A 22,291-nucleotide genomic window follows, 5' to 3' on the forward strand; every position below is an offset into this window, starting at 1 on the left:
TAAAGGAAGGGCAATTAGCCTCTCTTTACAACCCTTGGACTATTAAGTTTACGTAGGCAACGCATCGACAACTTTTTGAAGGTGTCTGTGGGCAGTGACCGAGTGGAGAAGGTGCTTATTTTCGTTTGCGAATTCTATGGTAATAGTCTTGCTGTATGAGAGATGTTATCCTCAGGACGGCCGACTGCGCAGTGGCGACATGTTGCTGCGTATCGGCGCGGTGTCTGTGGTGGGAATGTGCGCACGGCAGGCGGCGGCCGTGCTGCGCCAGTGCGGCGCCTGCGTGCGTCTGCTCGTCGCCCGGCCTGCGTCCGCCGCTTTACCACCCTCTATGCAGGTAAATATTGTATTCAGATTGTCAAATATTTTCGCGACTCACAATATCACGCAAGTCGTTGTGCAGAACACAATTTTAGGTGTAACATAATGGTATGCTTCGAGTCCCTGAAGATCGGGAGTACAGTATCTCAAGGCGGATGACAAGATGTTTAAAAAATGTATACCAATCGTTAATGTTATTTTATTGGTACCTTTCCTGTGTGAATTCTATACAAAATATAATATCATACGTAACCTACTAAGGCACTTAGGGACTTAATTATACAATGCACTTACTGCTGCACTCAGAATCAGGGTCATTTCAAGTCTCTGCGGCTGTTAGTAATTCAAAGCGTTTAGTAGTTCTAGGACGATCGAATGTTAGATGTAATCTTATTTTATTTTTTTTGCACTGGTTCGAGATACGGGAAATCTATAAATCTGTATAACCCTAAAAATTTACCAGCAACTGAATATTTTCTTTCATTATATCAACACTTTTGTAAAAGAAAAACAAAGTATGAATCCAACTAAATCTGACAGGAAGTAAGGGTACTAAAAGGTCTGATTCAATCCATCAAAACTGTCAGGAATATGGCGCGGGAAAGGTTTTTTAGAGGGTTTTTTATGTAATGTTTCGTACGGATTTGGTAAAAGGATTGTAGAATATATTTTACAATACGTAAAAGGTTGCCTTAACGAAAGCAATTTAAGGAATTACGCAAACAAAACCGTGTACCACACAATAAGATGTTTGTTTTTTGCGTATTTACCTAAGTTTGTAATTTTTTAACATGTTACTGTGAAATTGTTCTTTGACTTGAGACTCCATCCGCACGGAATTAAAAAAGTAATAAGTAGCCTATGTGTTCTTCCAGACCATGATCTACATCTGTGCCAAATGCGTCGGACTCTAGAGTTATGGTATAAAAGGGCTGTCGTATGTTTAAGATAAATAGCATTTAACTTTAAGTTTTTTATAATAAGGCTCTTACGTTTTAACCTTCGATCATCTTGTTATTTAATATTTTGTGGTTTTTGTTTTGTGGTCAAGCGCTAGTTTATTATGGAGCTAATATAACCGTATTCTATTGTTATAATTTCATGTTATGATTGCTAAGACATTTAAAATATAAAAATGAGACGTCGTCAACAATTTTTTTTTATTACTTTTAAGTTTAACTAGTCATGTGGAAATAGATTTTTAAAACTTGTACAGTGTAGTACAGATATAAAGAAAAGAATCTTGAATGTCATTAAAAATGAAATGGGGGCATTCTGACAAATACAGTTGCTTCCTTCTTTTGTAAAAAGAAAAGATTGCTGTTGGATAAAAGTTTCTATTGCAACAAAAGACTCGTAGAATTTATATCTTTTTAAAAAAATGTAGAAAAATTTCCTGTCACGATTTATGTCTGGGCTAGAGTTCGCGCAGACTACAGACTTTTTTAACGCCCGATATTTTGATCGGATCGAGCTGTAACTGCGCATACTGGCACGACTAAATAGTCGGGTTGGATGTAGGTGCGCATACTAAATAAGCATTTGGTCGAAAGTTTTAAAATAATTTAGTTACTTTTTGATTTTTGAAGAGAGCAGTCAGTCGCCTAAGTTAAACTCCGAAAGTACTAAATGTTGAATGACTGTCGGGGCGCATTAATAAATTAAAAATAAATTTCACATAGAACTGAAATATTATGTATAATAGAAGTTTCTTATTTAAATGAAATAAAGTCAAATTAGTGTCTATTAAGCGTCGCTGTAGCGCAATTACGTCGGAACCGGAAACACCGACGTCACATTTCCGGTGGCGTTCGACGGATGTTAAATAAACTGACGCGATGCGGAAGTAGTCGCGGACGTTTTTATTAGTTTGCGTTTTATTATTTTGTTCACTATTTATGTACAGTGAATATATTTATCTTTTTCTTAGGGATATATATTGTTAAATGTGTTGTAAGTATACAGAATTGACTATATCATGAATTATAGGAAAAAGTATATATTGAATAATGCATGCATGCATTTGAGATGCATTTCTTCAAAATAAACATTACTATTTCATTCTCTTTCGTCCTCCTTCCGACATCCTTTAAACTATATAAGTTGCTGTCGCACTCAGAGTCAAGATTATTATTATAGATATTTGTGTTGATTTTATATTAAAAATATTCACTAGACTCCCTTCCAATTATTAACTGAAGAGTGTCAGTTACACTTATGTTTTATTTAATTTAATCTGTTCTCACTACATGTAGTCTCTTTTTACAGTCACTAGGTGCTTCCCAAGCGCCAGTAGTACCATCTCGTCTGCTAGCAGACCCTATAGAGCTAGAGAGGAGCCTGTCGGAGGCGGGGCACGAGGGCTTCGGTGCTCTGTGCGAGGACACCACGCCGCCTTCGCCTCCGCCGACTATTATTGAAGAGAGGTTACATCACAGGGTATGTAATATTTGATAAGAGTAAGATTGACTGCTTATCGTTAAATTAATATTAAATAATAGGTTAGGTTTTTTATCACAAACGTTTTTCATTTTCATTTTCAATCTCTCCTACAATTTAGTTCTTTGTTTCCAATACTAGTTATTTAAGATTTCATAATATGGAGTTCAGCCATGCCATACACAAATATGGAAACTCTACCTTCAATTACTTCTCAATCTGAAAAAAAAAATGGTAAAAATAAACTATGCCTTGTTTTTTACACAGCCTGTAGCATCGATAGTGGCAGTGGTGCCGCGAGGAGCGCTCGCCCCCGCCCCGCGGCCCCCGCCTCTCATAATCGCGCCCCCCGAGCCGCAGCCTCCACCCATGAGGTGAGCACTACATTGCAAAAAGTTTGGCATCAACAAAAAGTTCCTATCTCGAGACCTCACCTCTGTAATACAATTACCAAAATGACTTACTGTTGTACTTTCTGCCGTTTGATTTATCATCCAGATAGCCTGTTAGTGTTGATTTCAATCTCTCTATAATATCCAAAAACACGTGATGGAGTAGTTTATTAGTAAATTAATAAAAATCTGTTAGTATTTAAAAAAGAAAAAAAAAACAATATGTACGACAGTCAAGAGTAATTCAATGAGTACATAAACAAACCTTTTTTGTAGATTGAATCTACATTGAAGACCTCTTTAGTTAAATAATAGACTATACAAATATTTTTTTCATTTATTTCTTTTTATTCGTTTAGGATTATTATGTTTTTTTTTGTTTAATTAATTTTAATTAATTCTTTTTAGTAATATGGATACTACATTTAGAAAAGACAGTTTCATTTCGTGTTCCAATTTCGAGGAATAAACAATCCTTGATGGTCCAATTTCAAAAAATAGGGCTGCCAAAAATTGCAACGATGTAGCGAACCGGCCAAGTTATATGAGAATAGTTTGTCTTAAATTGGCGACTGTAAGAAACTTTTACGTAGCGATCTGTTTGCTAGGACTGTCAACTAGGGAGGTGAAGGGAAGTGGGAGGGGGAGTATTTGCACGGTTCTCCAAACTTCGATGATTTGTTTGTAATGAAGTCTGTCAAAAGGTTTCATTATAGTAGGGATGAGCAAATGAGATTTGAAAGTTATTATTATTCCCGTTATCTGAATTTTTCGTACATCAATGGATTGAAATAAGCTGCCGGTGGCACTTTTTCGGTCGAAGTATGTGGGCCTTTAAGAGTAGAGTGAATGGGCACTTTCTGAACTAGAGGGTACCATCTTTCGACCACTTTACCACTTAAAATCGTGTGGGATCATGGTCAAGTGTTAGTCGATTCTTTATAAAAGAAATTGGCGTCCTTCAATGTCGGCCATTATCTGATGCCTTAGGCATTATGGATAGTCTTCTATTGTTTGCGGACGGTATACTTACGTTACGAGTATATCTCGTAATTTAGGAATAAATGAAGTACCTACTAGTTTGCTCTTATACAAAGTTTGTGAGACCTTATCGAATCTACTTTGTTAGGTTGCCATTAGACATGGCGGTGCGCGGCGGCCGGGAGCCGGAGACTCTCAGCTACGAAGTACAACTCAACAAGCACTCCGCACTCGGTCTTGGTATCACTGTTGCCGGTTACGTCTGTGAGCAGGGTAAGTGTTTCTGTGTTAGTTTCCATTCGCAAAACACGTACAGAAACATATTGTAACTCTTTAAACTCTTTTTTTAGAGGAACTGAGCGGTATATTTGTGAAGAGTGTAAGTGCGGGCAGCGCGGCGGATCTTTGCGGCAAGATACAAGTCAACGATAGGATTGTAGAGGTAAATTAATATATATGCTTATGTTGTAGACAAATTGTTTAAGTGGACATTTTGAAAAATGTTTATGTTTGTTCAATGAAACACGACACTTTACTTTTGATAAAAGAGACTGTTTATTTTTGATACACAACTTTTTAATATATAACAATACACTACGAAACGTAAAAATATAACTTTATACAAAACAAACTCGTTACAACGTGAAGAAAAAACACACACAAGAAGAATAATGAAAAGAAACAAAAGACAACTCTATTTGCTACATTTTTTCATAAATAAGTCGCGGCGCCAATATGTGCCAGTTCTATGCATTATCATTAGTGGCGCCATCTATTGGAACTGAATTGCTCTTAAACATCCCGCCCACCAAAGGACGAACAGTCCTTTACATCTCTATTTAAACTCAAATCTCTAATACACAAAACAAAATAATCACCGCCCACCATGGCAATCTATGCTTAAGTAACAAAAATATGCAAAGAATATTAATCACAACACTAGTCTCTATATAACAAGAAATATAAATGATAAAATAACACTAAACTCTATACAATAAGATATATGAATGATAAAACACAATGAAATTAATAATTGACTCTACTCTGTGTCTTTTGGCATGGGGTCATTTGGATTATCACTCAGATAAGACAAAGGTCGTGAATTAAGACAGGCCTCTATTTGCGTCAAGACCGTTGTTAGCTCTTCAAAGGTAAGTGTAGAATCTCCGATTATTCTTTTCAGATGCATTTTTGTTGAGCGAACACCAGCTTCCCATAGTCCTCCGAAGTTCGGTCCATGCGGTGGGCTGTACTTCCATGCCGTTTCCTCGTTTGCTAGAAGATGATGAAGTTCGTCAGGTAATTTAGATTTAGCTCGGTCAAACATTTCTCCTAGTTCTCTATCTGCGCCGATAAAATTTGTTCCATTGTCTGAATATAACGTTTCACAATATCCTCTTCTAGACACAAATCTCTGGTATGCTGCAATGAATCCCGAAGAAGTCAAATCTGACACAGCTTCAAGGTGAATCGCTTTGGTTACGAAGTATACGAATAGACAAATGTATCCTTTATAGCATTTGGCTCCTCGTCCTGGCGAAAATCGTATGTTAATAAATCCTGTGAAATAGACGCCAGCAATTTTGAACGGCCTCGTTGGTTTAAGTCTCGCCTCCTCTGTAGTCTCAAATTTATAGCTTCTGTAATGTTCATAAGTTTCATGATGTAACCAATTTGGACCATGCCACCACAATTTGTTACCTATTAACTCTGTTACTTCCAGTCCTCTAGATGCGCTATCAGCTGGATTCTGATCTGTAGCTACGTGTCTCCACTGCTCTGGTTCCAGCATGGTAAGGATCTCAGATGTTCTATTGCTCACGAAAGTCGTCCATCGACTCGGCTCTCCTGCTATACATGCCAAAACTATCGTGCTATCAGACCACGCGTATATTTTACTCTTAGGAATGTTCATGACTTGGGACACTTCGTATACTAATTTTGCAGCTAGTAGCGCTGCACACAGTTCCAGGCGTGGGATTGATATTTTCTTCTCCACTGGCGCTACCTTCGTTTTAGTGGTGACAAGGTTGACGGCGATGCTACCATCTTTGCTGGTCGATTTTAAATACACCGCTGCTGCATAAGCTGACTGAGATGCATCAGCGAATGTATGTAGTTCTACATTATCTCCGATACTGACGTGAAACCACCTCGGAATGACGATCTTCTCTAATTTTAGTAGGTCCTCTTTGAATTGTTGCCACTCGTGTAATAATTGTGGGGTGAGTCTCTCATCCCATGATAATTTTGCTATCCACAGTTTTTGTATGAAAATCTTCGCTCTAACGACGATTGATGCTATCCAGCCCATAGGATCGTAAAGACGCGCTATCTCAGACAGTACTTTCCTTTTAGTTACGTCTTCTCCATTCTCATTACTTTTAGGTAGTTGAAAATGATACTGAAAATTATCGTTTGTTTTGTTCCAGGTAAGACCTAATACTTTTATGCTATCATTAGATTTAAATTGTATTAACTGATTGTCTCTTTGATTCTCTTTACAGATGTGTTCCAGTAAGTCTTCGCTGTTGCTGCACCATTTTTGAAGTTCAAAACCACCTGCTCTCATTAAATTATTCATTTGCTCATATATCTCTATAGCTTGCTCTGTTGTTTCACATCCGGTAAGTAAATCGTCCATATAATAGTCTTGCAGTGTGATTAGTGCCGCAAGTGGATATTTTGTTTGCTCATCTTTTGCTAGTTGTTGCAAAGACTTTACAGCCAAGTATGGCGCACAAGATGTTCCAAAGGTAAGTCTCAGTAGTTTGTAATGTTGAATAGGTTCGTGTAGATTTGATCTCCATAGTATTCTTTGGAAATCTGTGTCTTGCTCGTGGACAACCACTTGACAGTACATTTTAACTAAGTCTGCAACTATACAAATTCTATGGCATCTCCATCTTATTAGAATATGACGTAGATCACTTTGTAATTTGGGTCCGACGAGAAGATTGTCATTTAATGACACATTGTTCACTCCTTTGCTCGAAGCGTCGAACACCACTCTTACTCGGGTAGTCTGTTTATCATCTCTAATCACTGCATGGTGTGGTAGATAAACGACGTGATTATCACGTAACTCTCTCTCATCAGTTATTTTTCTCATGTGATTTTGCTGTAAATAATCCTCTATTACGTTTTTGTACTCTTCTTGTAGCTTTGTATTTTTAAGTAATTTCTTCTCTAATAATTTGAACCTTCGTAGCGCTATCTCTTTTGATTGCCCATTAAGACATTCTGGATTAGGACTTTTAAAAGGTAACCTGACAACGTAACGCCCTTCACTGTTTCTATATGTTGTTTGTTCGTAAATTTCTTCACATCTTAATTCCTCTTTTGTCTTTCTCTTTTTGATACTTTCAGGTTCTCTTTCTATCTCCCAGAATTGTTTTAAAAGCTCATCTTCCTTTAGTTGTATATGCATGCTGATAATATTGCGATTTTCTTGCACTAATTCATTTTTTATTTTTCCAGATAATATCCAGCCCAATTGCGTGTTTTGTGCAATTGGTCCAGATGACTCAGAATGTTTTAGAAAACCATCCAGTAGAATTTCTCCGTAGATTTCAGCACCCAGAATAATGTCTATTCGTCCAGGTGTACAGTAGGTAGGGTCAGCCAAAGGTAAGTTTGTGATCTCTTGCCAATCATGTATAGATGAGTCTCTTGACGGTATTAATGAAGTCAACCTCTTCAACACGAACGCATTGACTTGAATAGAAAACTCTGGGTTACGTAAAGATACGATCTCAAAAGAAGCCATACTCTTCGCTTGTGTTTGACCTTCTCCGACTCCTGATATAACACCGTTCACTGAATCTCGCTTTAACTTCAGGAATTGTGCTGTGGCTTCAGTTATAAATGACGCTTCAGATCCTTGGTCAATCAAAGCTCTAACTATTTGTGAATGACCTGTAGTTGATTTGATTTTGACCATAGCTGTAGCCAGTAACACTCTGCTCAGGTGACTCTCATTAGTAAAATGGGCTACAACATTCCTCTCAGGTTGTTTACTCCTCTCTCTAACTTCAGTCGAAGTGTTATCATTACTTGAAGATTCCTCTGTAGTTGATCTCTCTTCTCGGTTTGATGTTCTCTCATAATGCAGTAATGAATGATGTCGTCGGGCACATCGACGACAGCTCGTAGTTGAGTAGCAATTCTTCACGCTGTGATTTGGTGATAAGCAATTGAAGCACAAATGATTTGATTGCACGTACTCAGTTCTCTTCTCTGGGGTTTGTGCTGCAAATTGCTTACACTGATATAATAAGTGTCGTCCGGAACACATGACACAGATGTAATCTCTCTTCTCCTCTTCCATTGATGAATGAAATGATCTCTGCTTTGTAATTTGTCTCGTAGTGTTGTTATGTTGTGTTGTTTTAGCGGGTCTGCTGTTATAATGATTTGATGACTCCAACATCTCTAACGTTCTAAATCTAGTCTCGATAAATCTCTTCAGCTCCTCCCAGGTAGGTAAAGTATCTGCTTCACTGTCTGAATGTACTCGGCTCACTTCTAACTCCCATAACTTTCTTGTCTCTGCATCTACTCTTGTTACTACCAAATAAATTATAATAGCGTCCCATGCACTTGTATTTATCTCCAAATTTTGCAATGATTTTAAACACGAAGATGTCGTATCTAAAAGTTGTTTTAAAGCAGCGGGTGACTCACTCGTTAAATTCTTTTGAGAAAACAAACGTTTCATAACTTCATTGGTATTGAAGCGTTTATTGTTGTATCGTCGAACCAACTGGCTCCACGCCTCATTATAATTCATATCTGTTGTAGAAAGATTTTTGAGCAGAATTTCCGCTTCGCCAGTTAAGCAACTCTTCAAATAATGCAGTTTTTGAGCAGCGGTTAGTGTAGAATTGTTATGAATTAACGACACAAACATATCATAGAAAGTTTGCCAATTTTCGTATCCGGAAGAAAATCTTGGCAAATGAATTGTCGGTAATTTCACATCACTAGAGGTCGCAACAGTACTAGGTTGATTATTAGACGCTCTCATAAATGAAGTCGGCTGGTATATCTGCAGATCATCTTTTAATTTTATTGTATAAGTTTCGTAAATATTCTCAAACTCTGAATACATATCTTCGGCAAAATAACTAAGTTTAGATTTATCAGACTTGTCTACAGAGGCAACAATCTCGTTATGATTACTTAAGAATGACTCCCACAATTTATCTAACGCCTCTTTTTTTGTTTCAATATAAGTCACTGTAAGCCGATCTTTAGATGTCTTTTTGTAATTAATCTGCGCTTTACTAACCCGCTCAAATAACTCCTCTTGTCGCCGTATACACACTTTTAATATTTCAGACATTTTTAATGTTCAACGTTCACGTAAAACAATCACAAAATTAATATTTTCACTTTAGTTCGATTCGTGTTTTCCCGGGTTTCGGCACCAAAATGTTTGTTCAATGAAACACGACACTTTACTTTTGATAAAAGAGACTGTTTATTTTTGATACACAACTTTTTAATATATAACAATACACTACGAAACGTAAAAATATAACTTTATACAAAACAAACTCGTTACAACGTGAAGAAAAAACACACACAAGAAGAATAATGAAAAGAAACAAAAGACAACTCTATTTGCTACATTTTTTCATAAATAAGTCGCGGCGCCAATATGTGCCAGTTCTATGCATTATCATTAGTGGCGCCATCTATTGGAACTGAATTGCTCTTAAACAGTTTAGTTTCAAATAGGACAAAGTATTTCATTATCTGATTTTTTTAATTTTTTAGTCGTTTATTTACATTGTTTGTTATATATCATATATCCTAAGATTCGATGGATGACATGGATTTATTCGGAAATGCATATTTATTGGTTGCTAAAAATAAATTGTCGTTAATTTTTTTTAATATATGTGTTATCAAATATATTTTTAGTACTTTATTGATTGAAAAAGGGTAATGCAGTCAACGCTTATGCCACTAAAGTATCAAAATCAATCTAAATCCAGAGAACTCAAAAACCATTTTCAAAATTCCGTATTTTTTTATATAATTATAAATATAGTTGGTACACAAGCAAGCTGCCACTTGAATTCGCGACACGACCGCTGCTCATACACATCTACAATTGCAAATGTGTAGCCTACCTTTAATCGACGGAGGACGAGGAACACAGAAAGAGAATATTTTTCCTTCCTATGCTTCACCTCATCCAACAAATCACCTTCCAAAAAGCTTACTCACGATGTCATTTAAAAAAAATCGTATAGAGATACAACGAATGCAAATCCGCAGCCATTTCAAACTGCTCGTGTTTGTATATCGTTAGTAAGAACAGGAAGTATGTATATACTATGTTTATATTATATATGTATTGTGCAGCTTGAATTGTTAATGTACATATGTCCTAGTTAGTGTGATTGTGCTAGGAAATGTAAATAAAAAAAATAGTTTGGTTAATTAAATTGTAAATGAATAAAATTTTAGGCCCTTCGTACACAAAGTAACGTAAATCTTCGAAACCAAGCGAGTTAAATCGCTAAGCGACTTTGCCATACTATATCATCGTCGCCAACATGTCTATCTGTAGTCAGCAAAGACAGTCTCTCGCAACCTGTTTGTAAAGATCGTCGTGTGAACAGTAGCTGCAATTTTCAAGATGGCGGAGACTGTACTGACCGAATAGAAGATTCGCATAGACCAGTGTTTCCCAAAGTGGGCGATAACGCCCCCTTGGGGGCGTTTGAAACCTAGGAGGGGGCGATAAGGGGCCCAAAAAATGGGGGCATTGAAATTAATTAAAGTAATGAAATTGTGATTTTTAATTTAAAATCCTAAAGGGTTGATTAAAAATTAGGGGGCTCTGAAATATAATTGATTTTCAAAGGGGGCGGTGAAAGAAATAAGTTTGACAATCACTGTCATAGACGATTCATCATTGTGTGTACAGAACGCGCAACGCAATGCTCGGGACTCAATTTTACAATGTTAGTTTTGACGATTTAAGTTGCCTTGTGTAAGAAAGGCTTTACAATACAAACATTACCCTCAGTTTTATGAAGAAATGCCTATTTTTCTACAGTCGTTTTGTCAGTAGAAAGACAATTAAGTTGACGTCGCCCACTGTGACGCTATTACTGTAAGCAATTTGATAACACGCAAGCTGTTAGCGAGCAGTTGACCAAAACCGCCCCCTGCTGGTTTACAACGATGATATTTGTTTGGTTAAGAGCTGCGTTTTATTGAACCGTTTTTAATTCATAGGCTCAATGTTAAAATAATGTGTTTTAAATTTTTTATATTTCTATTTTAGTAAGAAATTTTATGTTTACATTTCATTACCATAATGACATTTTCCCAACGTAGTGTTTGTACAGTATATACATCTCTAATAGACGTCATATCTGAATTCAACTCATTCTTAAGCATATCCTCTTTCACACAATCCATCCATACTTTCTTCGGTCTTCTAGCTTTATAGCCATCCTCTTACACGTAACAGCGTTAGATTCCGCAACAATAATATTTGTTGGATGCACGAATTGGGCTCGACCTGTGAAATACCACGACCACAAAGAAGACAGGCGTTAAGTGGAAGTATTTCCAAGTACAGTCTGATGAGTGTGGTGTCGGAACCCTAATTTTAGTCCTCTTTCCTTTCCCAACTTTTTCTTATTTGAAAAGGATTGGAAGATAAAGTGGTTTTGTCGGAAGAGGGGACGTATAGGAAGGAGAAATATCGCCTTTCTGTGCGTCTTTTTTTGCTAATTTCTATGGGCAACGGTCGTCTCGCTATTTAGGCGAATTCAGGTGGCCGTTTGCTCGTTTGCCACCTTTTGATAAAAAAAAAACGTAATCGATCTACGAGTACGCTTTCTTAGGTGTCTTACTTTATCTTTGTAGCCATTCATTTAATTAATTTTACAACATCCTCTAAGATAACTTCTTGCCCCAAAATATTTTATGAATCTAAGAAAACATAATCATTGAAAAATTTCAATGCGAGATGAAAAGTTAGTTTTATTCGTATTAAATAAAAACCGAGGTTAAAATGAGGTCATGTGAGGTATTGCGGGAGGTTAACGAGACGGATCCTAGAAATTGGGTTAGGAGAGCAGAATCAAGGATTACGATGCACACGAGTTGAATTGCGACAGATCTACCTCTTATGAAAATATATAATTTGATAAAAGTTCGCTAGTTAAATCTCATAATTTATTAAAGTTCGTACTTATTTTTGTAGGAAAGCGTGTACCAACTTAATCAGCAAAACTTGAGCAAAAAAAAAGTTAAAAAAAGGTATCAGCTAATACGACTGAATACTGAATATTCCTTTCGATGTGGTCAGAATTATTTTTGACTGTTGTCAATATTTTTATCAACTCTACTTATAATGTTTTTTTTAAATTAATAGATGAATATTTCTTTGCGTATATTTCAATAGATTAATATCATTGTTGACATAAATATGATGCTTCAAGTGAGAAATGGCTTTACAATTGGGTCAAGTGTCCACTCAACTCTCAATTGCGCGTTGAGCTGTAACTCAAAAAGGTTGAGTTAAACTCAACTAAGCTTAGGATAACCTATATACGTAATTACAAAAATAATGATCCTTATTTTCGTATTTGCAAAATATTTAGTAAATTGGAGATTTTGTAAAGAGTCTTTACGATTCAAAAATGAAAGTTTAGATTTGTTTGTTTCTTTTTGTTACATTTAGAGAAGGATATAAATTTTTATTTAGCTTGTAAAATATAACATAATAGTTGTCGCCCGCGTTTTCGTCCACTTGGAATTAAAAAAACGTAATAAGTATATTCCTATATGATCTTCCAGATTATATTTTACATCTGTGCCAAATTTTATCAGTATCCGTTGATCCGTTCTGGAGATAAGTTCAAACAAACAGCAATCTATCCCTCTAAATTTTCACATATGTACTACTATCTTTTACCCGCGACTCCGTCCGCGCGGAATAAAAATAGAAAACGGGGTAAAAATTATCCTATGTCCGTTTCCTGGTTCTAAGCTACCTGCCCACCAATTTTCAGTAAAATCAATTCAGCCGTTCTTGAGTTATAAATAGTGTAACTAACACGACTTTCTTTTATATAATATACTAGCTTTTACCCGCGACTCCGTCCGCGCGGAATAAAAAAAAATAGAAAACGGGGTAAAAGTTATCCTATGTCCTTTTCCTGTTTCTAAGCTACCTGCCCACCAATTTTCAGTCAAATCGATTCAGCCGTTCTTGAGTTATAAATAGTGTAACTAACACGACTTTCTTTTATATATATAGATATAGAATAAGATGTACTTTTCTATGTCTATCAAGCTAACGGAAAAAGATCTACGACTTTATTATGCACAGAGTTCAAAGTCCCTAAGTGCCCAATGTTCGTACTAAACCTGCACCAAGCGTTAAGGTTTTTGAGTGTGATTAAAAAAATAAAACTATTTCACAAAATTTATTTCGGACTGTCTGTTTACATTTCTGCATTCAAACATTCTTGCTATTCCCATTGTCCCTACAATAAAGAGAAAAATATTTATTATTAACAAACATAAAGGCAGACATTCACGGCACTGAATTTGAAATGAGCGCAACCCTTCAACACAATGGGCTCGCGTGCAGACAAATTACAACTGGACAAAATGTTTTAATAATGCTTCTGTCTGCGATTCTCTTTTGTTCTTTTATTTTTAAATATTAGACGGGGATATTTTTTTTGCAATTCAGTGTACTTGTTCTTAAGGGGTTGAATTAAACGTACTAGCCACTGAGATTTTTGTTATTCAAGTGTCCATGTCTTCATAAAAAGCAAACAATTCGTTTAATATATTTTTAATACTAAAATTTATTTTCAAAATCACAAGTGTAATGTGAACAGAAATTGCATTTTGAAACTAGCTGTCACCTGCGACTCCGTCCGCACGGAATTAAAAAAACACTTCATAAAGTAAGCCTATAGTCTAGTCTAGGCTAGGCTAGGCATATAAGTAGTCTAGGCTAGATCTAGGGTTGGTCAGTCTAGTTTAGGCATAGTTCTTCCAGACTATGTTCTATATATATGCTAAATTTCATGGAGATTAGATAAGCTGTTCTGGAGATTCCTTTTAACAAATATCCATTCATTCTTCTAAACATTCGCATTTGTAATATTAGTATGATGTCCGTGTACGATTATCTAGACAAGTTGTGTTCTATTTACAAGTTTTTATTACTAATTTTTATTTTTGGTGTATTTTTAGAATTAATTTTTATATTATTTAGCTATTATATTATATTTAATTATAAAAAATTCCTCCCAAGTAGGGTTGGCGACAGGCAGGCGGCCGGCCGTAAAAACTTAAGCCAATACTTTAAGGTTCATAAAACCTTGTGTGCCGACCCTACGTAAGTGGGATAAGGCCAGGGAGATGATGATGATGATGAGTATGATGTCCGTGTAGCCAAAGGTAATGGTATTTCTAACGCCGAGTGTATGAAAGTGGGCTTCTCCTGTGGTTTTTTCCTGATACGACTGCACCTTGTCAGCCTGCAGTTAAAGAATTAATTTAACTCCCCAGTTAACATCAAATATCGTATAGAAAACCGTCAACGTAAGAGCTATAATTTAGGATGTATCTATCTATCTATAAATTTACGACGTAATGTATCGTGGGTGTCAAGTGATGTTTCATTGAAATGGGTAGGAAATAAATGTCTCCGACTGTACGTTGTCTTTAATATATCTGGCAAGATGCCGGGCGTATCTACTGAGTTAAATTTTCTACCAACTTTTCTGTGTGTACAGAATTTAGTTACACAAAAATGTGTATTAAACTTATTGATAATATTTTTATTGATAATATTCTTTGTTACTTATTGATAATATTCTTTGTTTTGAAAACTTAAAATATTTATACTTACATCGATGTCAATGTGTACATAACTTGTAAAATAACTTTAAGTTATATACTTAACTTCCACAACGACGAGGTTTACACGAAACTTCCTACCTCGCACAGCCGCGTTGTGGAATACTCTGTCCTCGGCGGTATTTCCAAACTGTTACGACTTAGGGACCTTCAAGAAAAGAGCGTATATATTCCTTAAAGGCCGGCAACACATCTGCGATTCCTCTGGCGTTGCGGATGTCCATGGGCGTCGGATCAAATAACTTTCGGTCCGTTGCTCGTTTGCCCCCTTCTCCTATAAAAAAAAAATACTTCTGAAGATATAAAGATCTGCTACGAATTGCTACGGCGCGTAGCAACGTAGCATTCATAAGTAAATCTACAGTAAAATCTTGATATCTCGAATGTCAAGGGATATGGAAAAGATTCGACTTATTGAGTTTTCGACATAAGAAAAGATTCGGAATATGAGATATTTGACGCGGAATACAGACTGATTTTTTAAATAATAGTTATCGAGTATAAATCTATATATATAAAAGAAAGTCGTGTTAGTTAAACTATTTATAACTCAAGATCGGTCGAACTGATTTAGCTGAAAATTGATGGGGAGGTAGCTTAGAACTAGGAGACGGACATAGGAACCTTTTTATCTTGTGTCCATTTTTTTTATTTCGCGTGGACGGAGTCGCGGGTAAAAGCTAGAATGTATTAAAATTACTTTGCAGGTTAATAATATTTTGTTCGGGTTACACAGTCTAAATAATTCAAGATACCGATTTTTTCGACCTACTGAGAATTACGACTTAACAATTATCGACTTATAGAGATTCTACTGTACATTGATTTCAGGTGGACGGAGTATCGTTGCACGGTGTTACTAATCATAAAGCCGTGTCGTTACTTCGTGACGCAAAAGGACCCATCGTGCGGCTGAAAGCTTTAAGGTGAAGTAAAAGTTCTGAAATATATTTCTTTTTTATTTTGTACTGTGGTTTTATTTTAGCTTTTTAGTTAAAGTTAAAAATAATGAAAAATTCCAAGCGGAATATGTTGCTTCAGATAGGTGTTTAAAATTTTAAAAGGCTTTGGTTTTTAGTACATTTGGAAGTAGTGTAAAAAATATGTTTACATAAATATAGGTATGTTATTAGGCCAACTAACATTTTTATCTACTTTGTCTGTCTTGTCTTTCTGATATGTCTTTTTTTAAATAGAGACATTCTACTCAAAAAGATCTCTTTTGTGGACAATATAATCTTTTATTATATATTATATATATTGTTAAATTGAATTTTATATGTAATATTTGCAGATATCTCCGTGGCGCGGGGTTTGAGAAGCTGCAGAAGGCGCTGGCGGCACAAGATGGCCGCCGCTCGCCAGTGGCACCTCCCAGCCCCTCTGTTACATCACTTGCTAAATATAGTTTTAGTGTGGTGAGTTAGACATCAAATATATGTTCATTTTAACGAAGATCGTTAAAATCATTGGTTTTTGAGACCTAAATCTCCGTTTAAAACATATTGTTATCTAGATTGCGTCAAAGATAATGACAGGAATGATCTGATCTATGATGTTGTTTTTTGGTATCTCATTTCAAAAGTGATTTATAGTTAATCTTGTTATTTTTAACTAGTTTATTGACGAATAAAACTATATATGACAATTATAGACAAACTTACATCTGCTTAACTAACCCTCAGGTTTTTGTAAGTCAAAATATAACCGTTATTAAAACTCATAAAGATAATAGCGTTAAATTATTTTTAAAATCAGCGTTTTTTTTGAACTCTGTATTAGTTTTTTTTTATATTACAAGGTGGCAAACGAGCAAGCGGCCACATGAATTCGCCGAAATGGCGAAGCGATCCCTGCCAATAGACATTCACAATTGCAGATGCGTTGCCTACCCTCAATCAACGAAGGAGGAGACGCACAAAAAGAGAATATTTAACCTTCCTATGCATCTCCTCCTCCATCAAATCTACATCCCCTTCCCATCCTTTCCTTATTAGAAAAGGGATGGGAAGGTAGAGGACTAAAATTAGGCTTATTAGGATTATTTTGGATCTTTATATCAAAATTGTATGTTTCTGTCATTACAGTACGACGAATCCACAGTGATAGAGGCAGAGGCGGAGTCAGAGATACGTCACCTCCCCTCCCCTACCTCGCCAGGGGAGGAGGCGGAGATCGTAATCGGCAGGGACGATGACATCTCCGAGCGCGAGTTGCGCAGGATACAGGACAAGTGGCGGGACATTTTGAGAGAGGAGAAAGACTGGCCTGGACATCAACATCAGTACGATATTGTGGTATGTATAATTATTTAATTCTCTCCCCTTCCCAATGTTTTGGATATATATGAGAGAGGGAAGTAGAGTTGACAGGGCTGGAGTTTGGTGTGAAAGGGGATTATTTAATCCTTTCCTGTATCTGATATCTATACACAACTTATCTGCAACTTATTTTGTTGGAGATTTTATTTCTTGTCTTTTCATCGAGATGCTTAAAGTAGGTTTCTGAGATTAAAATCCCAGTTTGAAACATATTGTTTTCTCTGTTTTGTCAGAGATAATGACAGGGATGACGATATGTTTTATATAGACTAGCTGACGCCTGCGACTCCGTCCGCGCGGTATTAAAAAAAACTCGATTTGTAACCTATGTGTTTTTCCAGACTATTTTCTATATCCATGCCAAATTTCATCAAGATCCATACAACCGTTATGGAGATACTTTGTAACAAAAATACATCAATTTAAACTTTTTTATTTATAATAGAAAGGTTTTAGTCTCAGGAACCTACAGTTAATGGTTTATAACAGGTTGGCACAATAATGAAGGAGAAAGACAGTGGTCTGGGGATATCATTGGAGGGTACAGTGCGGGTGGTGGGGGGCAAGGAGGTGCAAGCTCGGCACTATATACGAGCTATTGCACCAAACGGACCCGTCGCTAAACTGGGCACTTATAAAGTCGGCGATGAACTGTTAGAGGTCAGTTACTAGGGAAAAATTAACACAGAATTACACATCTAAATACTGATGTAATGACATCTTACACACATCACAATTCTGTACAACTACACTAATGTAGGGGTGGGCAGGCCTTCCGCAAGATGGGGACCGATGATCTGGTCCAGGTAGCGGGAGTATCCTGGATGCGGGTTGCACAGGACCCATCATTGTGGCGATATTTGGGGGAGGCCTATGCCCAGCAGTGGGCGTGGGTGGGGCTGAATGGATGGATGGACACTAATGTATATTAAGAGAAAAGTTTAAGTCCTATCTTCCTCATATTTCAGTAGATTCTCGAATATTCCATTGATGGAACATTCTAGAAGCCCTAAATATCTGCAATGACATCACGACATTATATTTTTAACGAAAAAACTCAAAAACTATTCTACTTAATTCATAAAAATATTCACCATTGGAATGTTACATTATCTCTGAATAATATAGGCTGTATATAAAAAACTAGCCTATAATATGCTTGCGTGTATTAGCTAACTACCAGTCAAACTCCCGTCAAAATAGGTCTAGCAATTCCGAATATTACACGAAACAAATGCGGACTTGCGATCAAACAGACAGACAAGAAATTAAAAAAGTTTTTCGTTTTTTTTTTAAATATACTATACAGATATTCTCCTAAAGTGTTTTTTTCTATTTCTTCAATATTGTTTATAGGTAAATGGTTGGCGAGTACTAGGATCGCATCACGTTGAAGTGGTCACCAGATTGAGAGCTGTCACCTCTCCCGTTCTACTTGTGTGTGTTAGAAAGAGACAGGAAGAGAATAAAGAACGCGAGAACACCTTCTCAAAGGTAAGTACAACATACATTTTTGTACGACTTTACTATTAGCATACTTTTAAACTTTGATAAATTTCATGTCTTACAGGTCTGTGAATTTCTTAAAAGATTGATTCGCATAATTGTGATCTATACTAATACTAGCTTTTACCCGCGACTCCGTCCGCGCGGAATAAAAAAAAATGCACACAAGATAAAAAAATTCCTATATCCGTCTCCTAGTTCTAAGCTACCTCCCCATCAATTTTCAGGTAAATCAGTTCGACCGATCTTGATTATAAATAGTGTAACTAACACGACTTTCTTTTATATATATAGATTATAAATACCTTAGATTTGTTTGTTTGTTTGCATTGTATAGGCTCCGATATTAATGAAAACAATTTGTAAAATTCTTTAGCTGTTGGGAATCTCCCCTAACCCCGGGTGACATAGGCTATATTTTCCTAATCCTAAGCCGCGTGCACGAAGTCGCGGTCAACTAGATTAAAAATAAATCCAAAGAAAATTACAATGTTAGCTTTCTTGATTGTAATATGCCTCATTATCTTCAAAATAATACAAGATAAAACCAAAGTCAAATACGATTTCTTTTAGAAGACTTCTTGAAATTTTTCGCAAACTAGTTTTTAGTTGCATTGTAAACTATTTTTTTATATTATAAAACGGCAAACAAGTAAGAGACAACCTGATTCGCTGAAATAGCGAACCGACCTCTGCCCATAGACATCCGCAATTTCAGATGCGTTATCCACATTTAATCAACGCGTACGTAGGGGACGCGTACTAAGGGGAAACGTTTACTTTCTGTACGTCCCCTCCTCCGACAAATAATCATCTTTTCTCTTATAAGAAAAAGGTGGGAAGGGAAAAAGGACTAAAATTAGGCTTCCACACTCATAATACGAAACGCGGAATTGCTTCCACTTCACCCCTGTCTTCAACTTTTTGATTCAGAGTGCGATAATCGGCGGCAGTCTACAAGATCTGCTGACTCCCCCACAGCGGCTGATCAAGGCCAAATCTGAGAGTTCTGTCGCCTCTCTCTGCAGCGCTGCCACTGTCATGTCAGCTGGACACGACCATGATGGTGAGTTCTGAAACTTAGTTCTAGACTTAAATAATATAGACAATAATCTGATTTTGTAATGTTTTTCATAATGCAGACATTCATTTAACAGTTATATTAAAGGTTGTTTTTTAAAATGCTTGTTACTTAGATTTTTTTCTTGATAGAGAACCATATTAATATATCAAGATGTAAAACATTTTTTTACTTTTCAAGTAACCTTTAACTCAATTGACAATGAAAAAAATAAAAATGAAATTGTATATTTATGTTAAGAATTATCAAAACTGTTATTTTTATGCTATTGTTAGTAAACAAAGCAAATTAGCCGACTTCAAAAATAAGGAGGTTATTAATTCGACTGTTTTTTTTTTGTGTTACCTCGTTGCTCCGATGTTGATAAAAATTATTTTAATCGAAAGGAAATGCTTGCAGATGGGTCCCATTTTTTTGATTTTTTTAAAACAACTAGAAGACTTTGAATTTAGCTTCAAAATTTGTTGCGAAAATTAGGGTCATTTTTTTATTTTGCAGAATTCTGTTCAGACGACTTAGAACGCAATCGTTCTCGGTCGTTGGAGCCGCTCAGTGGTCTGGCAATGTGGAGTGACCACATACAGTATATTGACCTGCTGAAAGAAGACCGCGGTCTCGGCTTCTCCATATTAGATTATTTGGTAAGAATGGTCTAATGCCAAAACACATGTATAAAAAACCGTTTATCCGTTTCCATTTTCTTTTAAAAATACGGGGTAACAATATGTTTTAACTAGCTATCGCCCGTGACTCCGTTTGCACAGAATTAAAAAAAAAAACTTAATTAGTAGCCTATGTGTTCTTCCAGTTTTTGTTTTATATCTATGCCAAATTTCAGTGAGAACTCTTTAGTCGTTCTGGAGATACCTTCTAATACACATCAATCCATACATTCGCATTTAAAATATTAGTAAGATTACTTCTCTTAGTGATCAATCAACGACAACTATCGCTGCAAATTGCGTTTTGTATTACGAAATAGTGCATTATTTTGCAATAACCATAACATTTGTTTAATTTTTATGATTTAAGAATTTAAAAAGAAAATTAAAAAGTGTTCTTTTTCAGTAACAATCACAAAATCTAAAAGAATTCAGTTAAAATGTCTATCTAGAGTTATTCTCCTAACTGTAACTTACCCAGGACCCATCAGAGGCGGGTAGTTCAGTGATAGTGGTGAGGTCTGTGGTGTGCGGCGGCGCGGCGGCGGCGGACGGCAGACTGGCGCCCGGCGACCGCCTCGTCTCCGTCAACGGCATTGATGTCTCGCGAGCGTCACTTGCTGCTGCCGTCAGAGCTATCAAGACCGCGCCTAAAGGTACACTCAGAGAAAACCACACTCTTACACTTACAGACAAACTTCGCCTCTTCTCACAAATAACTAAGTAACAGTAATTTGTACAAACGACTGGATGATAAGAGGGCGTTCATATATTATTTGAGGTGTTTTTTTGAAATTTCAGACCCTCCCCCCCCTTGGTGAGATGTGAGATTTCATTCAACCCCCTCCCCCCAACTCCCAATATCACGTGCGATTTTCCAAAATGTGGGTTTCTTACTAAACGCCTTAGATTATTATTGTAAAAAAAAAAGAAAATTTGCTTTAGGGAATGATTTTAATCGTATTACGAGTACGCTTAAGATTAAATCTTAAGCATGTGCAATCTGGATTAAATTCACCAAAATAGTATAATTTTTTATTGCTTCATTTAGAAAATAAATTACGTGATATTTGCCGAGACCCCCCTCCCAACGTAAGATATAGGTGAGATTTGACTCGACCCCCTCCCCCCTTAAACATCTCACGTATTTTATGAACGCCCCCTAATAAAAAAGTCAGACTTTTTCGTACAAACACGTTTAAAGGCTGGCTATTGCATAATGTTTCCGCCTAATCATCTCAATGCGTTAAAAATGTTCAAGATACTATAACTTTTAAAGGTCGAACACCGGCATTTTCCCTGATTGTACATCACAAAGAATTTAATTCGCACATTTCATCGAATGTAGTACAAGTAATACTGGACTTCCAGTCAGACAAAAAAATAATGTCCCACGTACAATGATTATTTATTCTGCGTGATTGTGATAGCTAAGAAACAATTCTTTTATCTTATCAGAGATCTTTATATAAAACATTGAATTCTGTTAATTTCTTTGCAAATAGAAACAAATAGAGATAAAAAGTTGATAATGAAATTTAAATGTTCAGTACAATTTGTGTTTTCTGTGACTGTTGATGTTTTCACCAAGTTGTTACAAATAAAAGTGAAGTGACAAAGATTTTTAGTTTAAGTAAATGATTGTTATCATACACTTTTAAAGATTTT

The 22,291-nt window shown here is 36.2% G+C and overlaps 1 protein-coding gene across 1 annotated transcript in view; it reads left to right on the plus strand.

Annotated features, from left to right (window-relative positions):
- The window catches only part of LOC106713382, a 117,924-nt gene that overhangs the window by 16,013 nt on the left and 79,620 nt on the right, over nucleotides 1-22,291 (plus strand). Inside the window, exons 4-16 of the mRNA XM_045684289.1 lie at nucleotides 176-337; nucleotides 2,590-2,760; nucleotides 3,028-3,134; nucleotides 4,282-4,406; nucleotides 4,484-4,575; nucleotides 15,885-15,979; nucleotides 16,348-16,471; nucleotides 17,141-17,350; nucleotides 17,864-18,034; nucleotides 18,731-18,868; nucleotides 19,814-19,946; nucleotides 20,460-20,602; nucleotides 21,105-21,279. Coding sequence (XP_045540245.1) covers nucleotides 176-337; nucleotides 2,590-2,760; nucleotides 3,028-3,134; nucleotides 4,282-4,406; nucleotides 4,484-4,575; nucleotides 15,885-15,979; nucleotides 16,348-16,471; nucleotides 17,141-17,350; nucleotides 17,864-18,034; nucleotides 18,731-18,868; nucleotides 19,814-19,946; nucleotides 20,460-20,602; nucleotides 21,105-21,279 — 1,846 coding nt within the window. The remainder of the gene's footprint in view (nucleotides 1-175; nucleotides 338-2,589; nucleotides 2,761-3,027; nucleotides 3,135-4,281; nucleotides 4,407-4,483; nucleotides 4,576-15,884; nucleotides 15,980-16,347; nucleotides 16,472-17,140; nucleotides 17,351-17,863; nucleotides 18,035-18,730; nucleotides 18,869-19,813; nucleotides 19,947-20,459; nucleotides 20,603-21,104; nucleotides 21,280-22,291) is intronic.

The sequence above is a fragment of the Papilio machaon genome, chromosome 25 (genome assembly GCF_912999745.1).
Source record: "Papilio machaon chromosome 25, ilPapMach1.1, whole genome shotgun sequence".
Classification (NCBI taxonomy): Eukaryota; Metazoa; Arthropoda; class Insecta; order Lepidoptera; family Papilionidae; genus Papilio; species Papilio machaon.